The sequence below is a fragment of the Prunus persica genome, chromosome G7 (assembly GCF_000346465.2).
Source record: "Prunus persica cultivar Lovell chromosome G7, Prunus_persica_NCBIv2, whole genome shotgun sequence".
Taxonomy (NCBI): Eukaryota; Viridiplantae; Streptophyta; class Magnoliopsida; order Rosales; family Rosaceae; genus Prunus; species Prunus persica.
Window position 1 is genome coordinate 3,217,308 of NC_034015.1, and position 13,888 is coordinate 3,231,195.

General features: G+C 34.8%; 1 protein-coding gene across 2 annotated transcripts; it reads left to right on the forward strand.

Annotated features, from left to right (window-relative positions):
- Positions 2,156-12,938, forward strand: LOC18770464 (alpha-L-arabinofuranosidase 1). Of its 2 annotated transcripts, XM_020567660.1 has the most exons (18): positions 2,157-3,481; positions 3,769-3,973; positions 4,221-4,275; positions 5,051-5,262; positions 5,559-5,680; positions 5,783-5,936; positions 6,911-6,980; positions 8,174-8,319; positions 8,419-8,464; positions 8,549-8,601; positions 9,317-9,461; positions 10,395-10,513; positions 10,625-10,699; positions 10,779-10,867; positions 11,357-11,413; positions 11,531-11,741; positions 11,974-12,120; positions 12,684-12,938. In XM_020567660.1, exons 2-18 carry the CDS (start codon positions 3,800-3,802, stop codon positions 12,795-12,797), a joined length of 1,989 nt encoding a protein of 662 aa, XP_020423249.1. In that variant the 5' UTR covers positions 2,157-3,481; positions 3,769-3,799; the 3' UTR covers positions 12,798-12,938. The 2 variants fall into 2 exon arrangements, with proteins under 2 accessions (XP_007204620.2, XP_020423249.1); XM_007204558.2 differs by having other exon boundaries at positions 2,156-3,481; positions 8,174-8,464.

The window sequence follows — 13,888 nt, forward strand, 5'->3', positions numbered from 1 at the left end:
ATTTCTAATTTTATATTGGAGAAATTTTTTGAGGGTGCTGTAAGTGGAAATGAATTTCTATTTTAAATTTTTTGTGTGTGCATTAGAGCAAATTCTGGCAAGACAATAGTGCCTACTCAAATTTTGGCCAAATATTTCCTAATTTTCTTCCCACGCAACTGTTAACCTAGGCTAGACTTGAGAATTGAGATGGTGGTTTGCCTTCCAATGCACACTAGACTCTTTCTCACTATTGTCTTGCAATTGTTGACTTGGCTTGACTTGACTTGAGATGGTTGGTAACGGTGCTTTTCCGTGTCCACTCAACCTTTTAAATTTGCCTCCCATCCAAGGCGGGGCACAAGCTATAATTATCTTCTTACAAATATAGATCTTGACTTAACTGAAACATATGTCTACCAACCCAATATTATTATTGTACATACATTTATTGATACTTATATAGTAAAGAATAAATCTTCCACCAATCACATATTAAAAATAAGATAAATTAATATTACATGCGGTATTACGATTACTCTTAAAAATTTATCATATTATAATTTATAGTGATGATCACGAAATTCTTAAGTTGGAAGGAGTATTTTAGTGCTGAATCTAATCACTAAAGTTTCGAAGCAAGGAAGTCAAAGTGTCCTTCATTTTGTATTCAGCTTCACATCTATTAAAGAGATGGTGCACAAGCTGGTCTGTAAAGATGATCTCCCTAACCATCAAGGTAAAACTACATGGATTATTTGTGACTTTTGCATAAGGCTGCAATCTATGAGATGCAGAAAAGAAAAAAAAAACAAAGTTAATTGGCTTTCTGGAAAACTTATGATCTAAAATACTCTTCAAAAATGTTTGGTGATGTCTATCAAGTTCTTACAAACAAGACAAGTTACAAATCATTTACCAAAGAAAATTCCCACTACATAATTCCTTACAAAAAATACATATTTACCGATATATATGAAGGCACAGGTAGATAATAGTGAAACATTCAAAATATTAAAAATTGTCCTTGATTAAAGAATTTATTAAGTATTGGAACTTTCAATAAATAAGGATAATATAGTAAATTAATTTTTTTCATATTAAAAAAATTCAAATTCAAAATCAAAATAAGAACATGGGTCTTAATTCATGGGATACAACTTCTCTTTTTAAAATTTTAAAGGAAAAAACAAAAATAAAAAGAACTAATTGACACATACAGTTAGTATGAATCGAACAAGGAAAATAAAGGGTGTCGTTTAACCAAAATTCACGTCGTCACTTAGAGACATGACTTGAAAGACATGGACTCTTTTTCCATCAAAAGTACATTTTTAAGAAATCACTTTAAAGACTTCAAAGATTTACAATCAAGTTCTGAATATTGCCATCGCAGAGGGTAATGTCAAGGTTCCTAAAAGGATTTTGTGTTCACATACAGGGATTTTGAGCAAGCCTCTAAGAACAATTGGGTGCGGGATTTTAAGGAGGCTTTGGATAATTACAAAAAGAGAGAGTATTTTAATGCGCCATAGTTGATGTTCTGAGATCTTAATAACCCATATTTTTCGAAAGTGACTTATCTTTTTGAAGTGGGATGTTGCTGGTATGCTAAAAGAAGAGCATGTATTCATTTTTGGCACATTCTTTCAATTTGAGATCGGATTCTTCCCTATTTAAATGATTTTATATCCTTGTAACATGTTTGACACATTCACAGACAGAAGACCAAAACATATCATACATCTGTTACTGCTAGAAATTAAGTTGGCTACTAATTTTCAAGATGCAAGTGGCCAAAAATTGACTTGAGACTTGAGATTAATGAACAAGAATACTTGTAGAAATTTTGGGCTTATCGGCCAAACTTAGGGTCTTTGGCATAACTTTTTTGAATAAAACTTTAATGGTGGGGCGAGCTCTACGTTAATGCATTCACACTGTTGGTCTGGTAAGTGTACTTTAAATTGAATTTCATTCACATTGCATGAATGAGATCGATGTATATATTTATGGCTTTTGCTTAGTTAATTAAAATAACACTATAGCTGGAATTAATACATCAATGGGAGAAGTCCGGATCAATTGTTCCTACAAGTTACTAAAAATAATACAAAATCATATTTATTCGTACTAATCACTCCAAATTAACTCAGAATCTTTTGTAGATATTTGTGCAAGACACAATAACAAATCATTACTATGATTAAAAATAAAATTCAAGTTTGACTTTCAGTAGTAAATGATATGATTTGAAATGAGTTCAATTTTCCTGTTCCCAAATCCCATTTGCCGTCCTCTTTCCTCCTTAATTTTATGACATCTGGCACACAACTTAACAATAATTTAACTCTGTTAACTCTCTTCAAGCTTCAGTATTTGACTGATAATGTTGAAGTGAAAAAATAAAATCCCAGCACTCACCCTTCGAACTTCAACAGCCACCCAGCACACGACCACCACACAACCCCAGCGGCGTCAACCTCTTATCCTCCACAACCCAATCACAATTTTCCCGATTCAATTTCGACTTTCATGACCAGTAAAAAAACATATAATCATACACAGATAACAAATCCAAACCAATTTTCCCGATTCAATTTCGACTTTCATGACCTGAAAAGATGACACATTGAATGGAAATCCAAAACCCAAAACTTCAAAGAAAAAACAAAGAAAGAGAAGAAACCTAGAGAGAACAAAATGAACCCAAATTCCCAATCCCATCAAGTGATGCTGACATGTCTGTCCCTCATCAGACGAGGAGATTGACGATGTCGTTTGGGGTGAAGAAGGAGGAGAAGGAGGAGGAAGAAGGGTAGTGAGGACAGTGGTCGCTGAGATTGACGGAGCGAGAGGCAAAGAGCATGAGGGGTCAGTCGTGGGCCTCTTCTGGGTTCATTTCGTGGTCGTCGGAGGTGGAGAGGTTGATGCTGGGGTTGGGTTGTGGAGGATAGGGGGTTGCCGCCGCTGGGGTTGGATGGTGGTCATGTGCTGGGATTTTATTTCTTTACTTCAATTTCTTTTGTCAAACATGTATTTTAATATATTTAAATTATTTTTTTTAAGAAAGGGCTGAAGCCTGAAGAGAGTTAACAGAGTTAAATTATTGTTAAGTATGTCACAAGAATAAGGAGGAAACAGGACACGGGATTTGGTAACGGGAAAATTGGACTCATTTAAAATACCCTACAGAAAAGAACATTCATGGCAAACAATTGTTTCAAGTTCTTACAAATCATTTACCATAACTCAACGGTGTGGATAACCCCACTGTAGAATTTTCTCGATATGTTTGGTCTCGCTTGTAATCCACGGTCTGTTTTGTGACGTGGAAGCAAGGTAAAAGCCCCGGATGAGAGGAGAGAGACGACTCAAGACCCAAGACTCAAGACTCAAGACCCAAGACTCAAGAGTTTCTGAACTGAATTTTATACTAAATGGATGAGAACTTAATAATGCACTCTTATCTGAGCATTGCTGAAAATCACCATCTTTCTGGGTATTCTCTTCTTCTTTGTGGAATTGGGTTTTTTCTCCTTATCTTTTTATCTTTTTGTAGTTATTTAATTGGTCTTAATTATTTGTGGGTCTTTCATAATGTTACCACACATCTATCAGTTTGATTGAACCAAAAAGTCATTGTGAGAAAGTGTTTATGGGATTTCTATATTTTGTTGATCACTCATTAACTGAGAGACCATTTTGCATTTTTTGTGTTACCTTGTTCTTTTTCTGTTTAATTGATCAGAATGTAACTGAGTATCTCCTTTGTCTATGCTTTTTTAGCTGTGGAAGTATTGGGTGTGGTAACTGAGCAATGGGCTCTTGCAAATCCCCTCATGTTGTTCTTCTGCTATATGTCATGGTTTGCATTGTGTATCAATCTTTTGCTTTTGGAGTTGATACGAACCAGACAGCAAAGCTGCTGGTAGATGCTTCTGAAGCATCAGGACGGCCAATATCTGAAACAATGTTTGGAATTTTCTTTGAGGTTAGTGTGTTGGCTTGGAATAGTGAATTTTTGTTCAGTTCCAACTGCTTTTTGTTACTTCTACAATCTATAGCTTGTTAGCTATTACTGTAATTCTTACAATTTTTAAAATCTCTTTTCATTTGTTTTCTTATTTTATTTTATTTTATGTGCGGATATATCCTGATTTATGCCGCAATTATAAACCTTCTGTCGCTTAAACATGTCTGTCTCATTGTGCATTCTCTCAAATGTTTGTTCACTGCAGGAGATTAACCATGCTGGTGCTGGCGGGCTATGGGCTGAGCTTGTAAGCAACAGAGGTACTTCCCTTACTCTCTGAATTCTAGCTAATACAAAAAGTGAAAATAACATATAGGAAAATATTCTCTTGCCAGAATGTTTGGCAACATAAGATGCTTATTATGTTGCTAGATTGTGAAGCTAGACCATTTCAGAAAAATTCGTGCTTGAATGTGTGGTCCAGATTCGCATTCTGACAAGAAAGTTCAAAATTCATGTGTGTGAGAACCATTGAAGCAACTGTTTGAATGCCTTTCTGTTGTCAATACATTTTCAGAGTTTCTTTTCAAATCTGATGTATGTAGTATGAGTCAAGCTGGCAGACACCATTTTTTCTGTTCTTATATTTTGGAAGTGGAGGGTTGTGGTGTCTTCCTGAAACATTTTACTGTTGGATTAACTCTTCATTGAGATGTTTAGGATTATCCTATGAATGCTTTTTTTATGCAAAGTTGTTGTATTTGAGTTAATGTGCCACCCGCTTGTGCAACTGTGATTGAGTACAAAATAGAGAAATATTCTACTTTTTTGTGACACACTGATTTCCATCTTTATCTACCTTACTCTCTGCATTTAATATGCACTACCAGATCCCTCTTCTTCTTTTTTTTTCCTTTGATTTCTTTTCTGTCTTGTCAGTTTTAAGTTCAACAACAGGTTGAATGACTTCAGATTATCAGTGCATGGTTAAAAAGTTCTCTTCGGAATCATATGAAATGTGGAATTCACTGTATTGCTAAATATAAAATGTTATAGGTTTTGAAGCTGAGTCTTGTTAATAACGTTTTCCCACAGGTTTTGAAGCTGGGGGCCCTAACGTTCCTTCCAACATTGATCCTTGGTCAATAATTGGGAATGAGTCATCTTTGATAGTGTCAACGGACCGTTCTTCATGCTTTGACCGCAACAAGGTTGCACTCCGAATGGAGGTGCTATGTGATAGCCAAGGTGCCAATAGCTGCCCTGATGATGGTGTAGGAATTTATAATCCTGGGTTCTGGGGCATGGTATGAACCCTTCAACTATCATCTAATTGGTTCATTCTAAATGCTTATGTTCCAAATTCACAGTTTGAACATAAGTATTTGTCTGAGAGAACATTGCTCTCTCTCTCTCTCTCTCTCTCTATATATATATATATATATAGGTATGTGTGTGTGTGTGTGTGTGTGTGTGTGTGCATGCATACACACACAGCACGAGAACAGGAACAACAAAACTGCACACACACACATGTGTAAATATTTACTACATTTTTCTTTCTGGCTCTTTGCTACTGGTTTCTTACCTGTGTTTTGTCCAGAATATTGAAAAAGGGAAGACCTACAGTGTTGTTCTTTATGTCCGCTCATCTGGATCAATCAATGTGTCTGTATCATTGATGGGCTCAGATGGGTTGCAGAAACTTGCTGCTGCGAGCATTATGTGAGCATCCTCTGTTCTGCTGATATTTTGTAATCAGCAGTTCCTTACTGACAGTTTTATCTCCATTTAAGAGTCTGACAGTACATTTCATTGCCTTTGCAGAGCTTCTGGTTCAGAAGTTTCAAACTGGAAAAAATTCAAAGTTATGTTGGAAGCCCAAGGAACAAATCCTAATTCAAGACTGCAATTGACAACAACCAGAAAAGGGTTTATATGGTTTGATCAAGTGTCAGTCATGCCCCTGGATACATATAAGGTACCTTTTTTTCTCACAAATTCACTCATTCTCGTGACGTGAGATTATGTCATCAATATTTGGATGTGTTTAATTGTCTCACCCGTGTTTCACAAGATTGTTACAAGTATAATGTTCTGTTTTGAAATTCTAGATTTTATAGTCTTTGGAAAGACATTAATATGAAAGCTGATTAACGCGAAGTTCATACTAGGGGTGGAGTATTACCATGAAGGATTATGCTTTTAGACCACCTATCTGTTATATTATATAAGGGTCTAGAACATCTTTTCCTCAGATATAGTTTTTCTTGGTTGCATATCATCTCCATAATGTACTTTTCCTTGGACTTCATTTATAAACCAGTTTTTTTCCTGTTTTGTGTAGGCATGTAACTTAGAGAGAATTATACATAATATGTCACATTTGAGGATGTAACAAACACCTCATACTTTCATTGATGAAAATTTCTCAAAATGAAGAATGCATGGTTTGTTATATTAGACGGAAAACATAATAACAAACTTGTACTGTCCCTGGGATCTGACATCCACACTTTTGGCTAGTCATCTGAGCGTGTATCTGACAGCTGTATTATTTTAGCTTCTGTTGTTATAATTTTTTTGAATGTGACTTATTGAATGCAAACTGGACTCTGTTTATTCTTCAAATGTGAATTATGAACCTAACCATTGGAAAATATTTGACATTGCAGCAAGCGCTATAGAAAATATAATTTCTTCAGGATCACAACAAAATCTACATTGAATCTGTCATCATTTCTACTTTGCAATTCTGTTGCTGCCATTAATATTGATAGAAAGTTTCTCCATGTTTGGATCGATAGTCTTTACGGATGTTTTCTTTATCCGGGGTATTTTCTAATTGGAAAGCTGTTGTAGTCTAGTTGCTATGACTTGACTTGTTGAAATGCTTTGCTACATGCATACCTTATGTGTCTTTTTACTCTTTATGAAACTATTATTTTGGATCAGGGACATGGATTTCGGAAAGACCTTGCTGTAATATTGGAAGATTTAAAACCTCAATTTATGAGATTTCCAGGTAAATTTGGATTTACTTGTCTTAATATGAGACAGTTACTAAACTTGAGCTTCTCATATATAACTCTCAGCTAAAATATATGGATGCTGAACTATGCAAGCCGGGCTGTGGCCACCTTGGCCCCGTGGGCATGTGCCCTTGCTCAAGGTGGCCCCTAATATTTTTAAAATTTATTTCTGTGTCAAATTATTCTTATTTCTAAACATTTTTAAATTTTTATTTTTATCTCTCTTAACAATCTCTTTTTCTTTTCTTGATAATATATATATTCTATAATCATTCTCCTATCTTTAGGCCAGATATATATATTCTTTAGATCTTGTTTTAGTATATAAGATCAACTCTTAGTTTATGAGTGTGAATCCCACATCAGGAATTAAAGTCTTGCATAATAGTTTGAAAGATCGTGGGCATCTCAACTCATTGTCATTCGATTTTGGGTTGGATGTTCACATTATAACATGGTCTTAGAGCATGTTATCTACATGTTGGGCCCAACAGCCACGCTTCCTCTCACATCACCCAATATATGTTGTCCATGTGGCTTGGATTGAGTGACACCTCATTTGTGGGGGCTTGTTAACGGAAGATTCTAGCTTTGACATTATTGTTGTGGAGGTTCATATATTTCATATGCTTTTACTGTATTATCTCATCACGGTTTGTTGTTGTTTATATTTGCCTGCTATCCACTATATATATACCAATGTTCTATGGTACTTACTAATTTTCTCAAGCCTCCAAGCGAAAAGCAGGCTTCACAGAAACTTTGTAAGCAAAATGATTGAAATCTTAATGGGGAAAATAAAAATAAAAATTCTGTTTCTTTACAAAGATGCAGATTTTATTAAAAAAGCTTAAATAAAAGTAACCCTATCCTTCTTTGGCTGCTATCAGTTTTACCTGCAGATATGAACCACATCCACAGTTTTCTCTGAAATTCTTTTCATTTTTATCTTTTGGACATTATATACTATCGAATTTTTTTTAGTGGGTAACCTTGCTGGCTTGATCGCCTGACCATTTGACAAAAATAACTTGGGACTCTTTAAATGCAAAACAATGCTAAAAATGCTTGATTTTGTGATAAGAGATGATACATGTTCTAATATGGTCAATACAGCGGAGCTATTATATTGTTTCCTCATAATTCAAAAAAATTCGTTTTTTTTTTCTTCTATTGTTTGCATTAGGCGGCTCTTTCGTTGAAGGTGAATGGCTACGAAATGCATTTCGTTGGAAAGAAACAATTGGACCCTGGGAAGAGAGACCTGGACACTTTGCTGATGTTTGGATGTACTGGACTGACGACGGACTTGGTTATTTTGAGTTTCTCCAAGTAGGTATCTTTTTTAGTTCTGTCATTCAAGAATGCTTGGAGTTTCCTTTAAAATCCTGCTTCTGTCGGTACCAGTTTTTGAAAATTTTATTTATGCAGCTAGCAGAGGACCTTGGTACATTGCCAATATGGGTATTTAATAACGGTACTTCACATTTTCTTAGCGCTTCCTTTATTGTTTCAACGATCACGTTCACCTTTGCCAATACTGACTGTATGAATTTCATAGGAATCAGTCACAATGATGAAGTTGATACTTCCAGTGTCTTACCATTTGTACAGGTATGTCTGCATTGCTGACCATTTCTCATTAGCTAGTTGGTAACTGATACCAAATGGATGTAGCAAACCATTAATTATTTTCTAATCGGGATTATATCTTTGCAACTAAAGCAAATATATGCAAGTGACATTTAGGCTTTTCAAACTATGCTTCATCCTTATAAATCTGTGATTTTATGTGCTTTGGTGTATGAAACATCTTTGCAAATATGGTTTTAGGAGATCAAATTTAGATTTTGCTTTCTTTTTCTGGTGAAGTGGTTTCATTGTCTCCAAGCCTAGCTTCATTTGAGTTCCCACTAAAGGATGTTCATACAAGTGGGGTTGCTGTGGTGAGGGTAGGGCAGAGATGCAGGTGACATAAGGTGTTGTCACTCATTGAAAAACACTAAAACATAGCGACAAAATGCAGTAAAAGCATTTACATTATGTGAAATATGCGTAAATGTGGTGTATTGGCTGCTACTAGGAAAACTTTGCATTGAACTCTCAAACTGATGTGAGAACTTGTATCGACTCATTAACATTATAAGTATGAATGCTATATGTCTATCTAATGCAATTTGAACATAAATGAGAACTTTGGATAAGATGAAGTTTTGATATCCTATATAAGATAAATTTTGCTACTTAATTCTAAATCGTGTTAGTAAACCTGTTATGTGTTATTAAATCTCAAACTTATGGTTTAACTTTCATGTTTTCTTGTTTACAGGAAGCTCTTGATGGTCTTGAGTTTGCTAGAGGCAATCCTAATTCTACCTGGGGTTCTCTCCGTGCTGCAATGGGACACCCAGAACCCTTTGACTTGAGATATGTTGGTATTGGGAATGAGGATTGCGGAAGAAAGAACTACCTAGGTTTGTATATTTTCTAGTTCATGCTTTTTGTTTGCTCTTTAGTTGGTTAGATGGAACGGATTGAGTTTTACACATATGGGACGTAGGATGACTTTCTGCATGCAAATTCATGCATAACATAATCTGTGTATATGAATGCCCTTACAATTTAGTGCAGTTTTCACTCTTTTGTCCTTAACACAATTGCAACTTTGCAATATGCTTCGGGAAATAACTCTGATTAAGATCTGAATTTTTTTCCACAATAACTTCAGTTCTTCTGCCACAATCCTTCCTCTGAAAAGGCGAACTTGCTATTCCTAATTTTTTGTGAATCAAATGATGAACCCTGTCTACTTCATTCTCTTTTATTCCTTAAAAGAAGTAGATTCTTGAAAACCCTTCTTTTCCCACCTATGAAATTTTTCCGCTTCACTTCCCAAATTCTCAAATGAGTAGAATTCTAAAGGACAATTTCCACACTGATTTCAATGCAACAGACATAGGATGTACTTGTAAATTTGGGAGACGAGCCTTATTGATTTTCTCAGTAATCAGTCAACTGAATTGAACCCAAGTTTTGTAACCTGTTATTTCCTCCAAATAAACTTTCAAGCCCATGGTTGCACAATTCTTAACTGCAATATAGATATTTAAGGATTGCTCTTACTTGGTAGTGGAGAGAGCCTAGATTTTACATGTTGTGATGCACTGGTTAGAATATAAAACCCATGTGGAATTTTTATATTATTAACATACCCTCTCAAATGTGTTCAAGTTGAGCGAATCATCTGGCCAGCCTAAAACATGTTAAAATTGCACATCCCACACATAAGCAATTGGCAGAGGATGCAGGGACCTTGAATTTTAGATTTTGTGATTCAATGTAATATATATAATAGAGGATTTTATATTCTCAATGACGCTTATGCTTTTCCTCTTTTTCTTGACCAGGAAATTACCTTAAGTTCTATAGTGCTATAAAACGTGCCTATCCAGACATCAAAATAATTTCAAACTGTGACGGATCTTCTCAAAAGTTGGATCATCCAGCTGATTTGTTTGATTTTCATGTAAATTTCATAACACTACCACTTGTATTACACTTGCTAATGAATTTTTTTACCATTCAATTCATCGGATCATTGATTTGGTAACATGGAATGACATGTTTTCATGTAAAGTTCTATGCAGATGATGCCAAAAACATGTTTTCTATGGCTCATCATTTTGATCAGACATCACGTAGTGGTCCCAAGGTAGGGTAATGTGCCTTCTTATGATTTAATCTGCTCTGAATGGATTCTATTAATTTTCTTAACATTCAATATGATTCAGGCTTTTGTGAGTGAGTATGCCGTCACAACAGGAAGTCTTCTAGCAGCACTAGGTGAAGCTGGATTTCTTATTGGGCTGGAGAAAAACAGGTTTGTTGTAGCATTTCAAGAATTTGTTTTCCAGAATGCTTACAATGTTTTCTTTACAGAAATTATTTTTCTTCAATGTTCCAGCAGGAAAAATATGCATAGTTTGCTATCTTATATAGATATGTCTACACATAATTAAAGATCTAACTTCTTTATTATATATTTGCAAATACAGTGGTTCTCCTTGCAAAAGAAATCCATAGCATTTCCTGCACTTTTGTTTTCCACAAATCCATGTTTTGTGTTGCCATATTTCCTTGTGTGACCAGCTGCACATCTGTTTTCTATGGAGTTGAAGGCTTCTCATATTCCCCACCTATAGAGGTAGTATTAAACTGAAATAAAAAATGATAAATGGTAATAGATCACAGATGTACATGGGGATTCTAGGGTAGTAATCTTTACACCTAGTTTTTACCAAAAGATTTATTTACTCGTAAAGACGGGCAGCTACTGACTACTTTCATTGTTTATTCTTATCAAATGCAGTGATGTTGTTGAGATGGCATGTTATGCGCCACTCTTTGCAAATGACAATGGCAGGAAGTATACTTTTCTAATCTCATTTTTTTTCCTCCAATGCAATTTTTATTTATTAAGTTTTCAAGAGGGGATCATTGTTGTGTAGTTATTACTAAAACTGAAAACTTCTCTGTCATCAAGCTCGAAATTCTCCGCAATCGTCTTTAACTCCTCACATCTCTATGGGACTCCTAGCTACTGGATGCAAAGTCTTTTTAACGAATCAAGTGGAGCAACTATTTTCAATGCAACACTCCAAACAAATTCGTCTACTAATCAAGTGGAGCAACTTCTTGCATCTGCAATTTCTTGGAAAAATTCAGAAAATGAGAATAGTTACCTAAGAATCAAGGTTTTTGTTTGCGCTAGTACATTATCTCAGTCAGTTTTATGCTTCGTGATGCTTAATTGAGATTGTGTTTTATTCTCAGTATCTGGTCTGAACTATTTCTATGTTTAGGTTTCTTTTCAAACTATGACTTCGTTCCAAATTCATGCAGCTTCGTTCAACAGTTTCTACCAATATGGTGCATGTCATATTCTGTGACATCTTGTTACTTTGTGATGATTATTTCTTTCTGTAGATTGTGAACTTCGGAACAGACATAGTGAATCTCAAGATTGTTGTGGACGGGCTGGAGCCGAATTCCATTAATCTGTCTAAGTCGACCAAAACCGTGCTCACGTCAAACAACCCGATGGATGAGAATTCCTTAAATGAGCCAAAGAAGGTATCTGAGTCAGCTTGTATCCTTTAACATTTTCATATTGTTGAAGACATGACCCTACATTGCTTTTGTATGTACTTGGAGATGCTCTGTGTCTATACTAGTTTATCTTGACTTATTCAATTATGAACTGTTGAAATATAAAAGAATAGTGGACCTATATCACATATTTTAAATTTTTAGGATAATGGTGACTTAAAAGCATCTAAGCATACCCAAATCTGTCAACTTATTTAAAATTCATGTATTGACCTCTCTAGTTGTGGAAAGAGGCTCAAAAGTGAGGATGAGTACGAGGATATGAGGCTCAAAATTGCTTACTATTTTTCTATTTGAAAGTACAGTATAGTGGGGTGTTTTTCTCTAGAGAATAAAGTAATAATAGACTTATATGTGAAAAGTCCAAAAAAATAAATAAAAGAAAGTAAAGTAGTTGGCCCATATCCTCTAAAAGATTAAATTTGTGGGAACAATGATGAACCAATATTGATAGTGTTGAACATAACAATGCTTTGGACCATGTTTTCTATACAATATCTTTTTACTTTGGTTTAAATTAAATGCAGGTGATACCGAACCGGATTCCACTTGAAAAGGCTGGTGAGGAGGGTGAGGATGTGGAGGTTGCAATCTCGCCGTATTCTCTCACTTCGATTGATTTCTTAATCGAATCAAGCTAGAGCTGATTCTATCTCTGTAACTTAATTTATCATATTTTTAATATGTGATTGGTGGAAGATTTATATTTTGCTATATAAGTATCAATAAATATATACATACAATAATAATATTGGGTTGGTAGACATATGTTTCAGTTCAGTCAAGGTCCATATTTGCAAGAAGATAATTATAGCTTGTGCCCCGCTTTGGATGGAAGGCAAATTTAACAGGTTGAGTGGACACGGAAAGGCACAGTTACCAACCATCTCAAGTCAAGTCAAGCTGAGTCAATAACTGCAAGACAATAGTGAGAAAGAGTCTGGTGTGCATTGAAAGGCAAATCACAATCTCAATTCTCAAGTCTAGTTTAGGTTAATAGTTGCGTGGGAAGAAAATTAAGAAATATTTGGCCAAAATTCGAGTAGGTACTATTGTCTTGCCAGAATTTGCTCCAATGCACAAAAAAATAAAAATAAAGAATTTGCTCCAATGCACAAAAAAATAAAAATAAATAAATAAATAAAAATTATGTTCCACTTAGTGCACCCTCAAAAAATTTCTCCAATATAAAATTATAAATTATTGAAATAAGAAGAAAGAAAAAAGAAAAGGTGATTATCTTATTTGTGTACTCTTCAGTGTGCAGCTTGTTTCAAGTCAATCAATATAGTGTTATCCAAACTAACTCAAAACTCCAAATTTATTCAATTACTTAAGTCAAACCCACTAGTGTAGTGGTTTGAAGTAAATACTCCCTTCAGGAAAGGTCTTTGATTTGAGTCATATCATCTGTGTAGTATGTGAATTTAGTATGCTATTACCCCTCTTAATAGGAAATGTCCTTAAAAAAATAATTAAAATAATAATAAATCTTTTGGAAGGAAAAATTCCACCACCATTTGGAAAGTTTGGGAATTTGTAGAGGTTGTTCCTAGAGAATTTGTGCATCATTGATTTCTTCATAGAATCAAGCTGGGGCTGATTCTATCTCTGTATCTTCTATTTAAAAGTAAGAGATATAATAAGTATCATCCTTAATCGAATGAAATAATCCCATGTAAGTAAATTAATTAATTCCGTGTAATTAGATGAAATAATCCAGTGTAGTGAA

What these genes read in the sequence shown, in the direction of transcription:
- LOC18770464 (XM_007204558.2), top strand. Translation starts at nt 3,800, where the DNA reads ATGGGCTCTTGCAAATCCCCTCATGTTGTTCTTCTGCTATATGTCATG. An exon ending in TGTTTGGAATTTTCTTTGAG is followed by an intron (nt 3,974 to 4,220) that starts GTTAGTGTGTTG and finishes TGTTCACTGCAG; the next exon opens with GAGATTAACCATGCTGGTGC. An exon ending in TGAGCTTGTAAGCAACAGAG is followed by an intron (nt 4,276 to 5,050) that starts GTACTTCCCTTA and finishes GTTTTCCCACAG; the next exon opens with GTTTTGAAGCTGGGGGCCCT.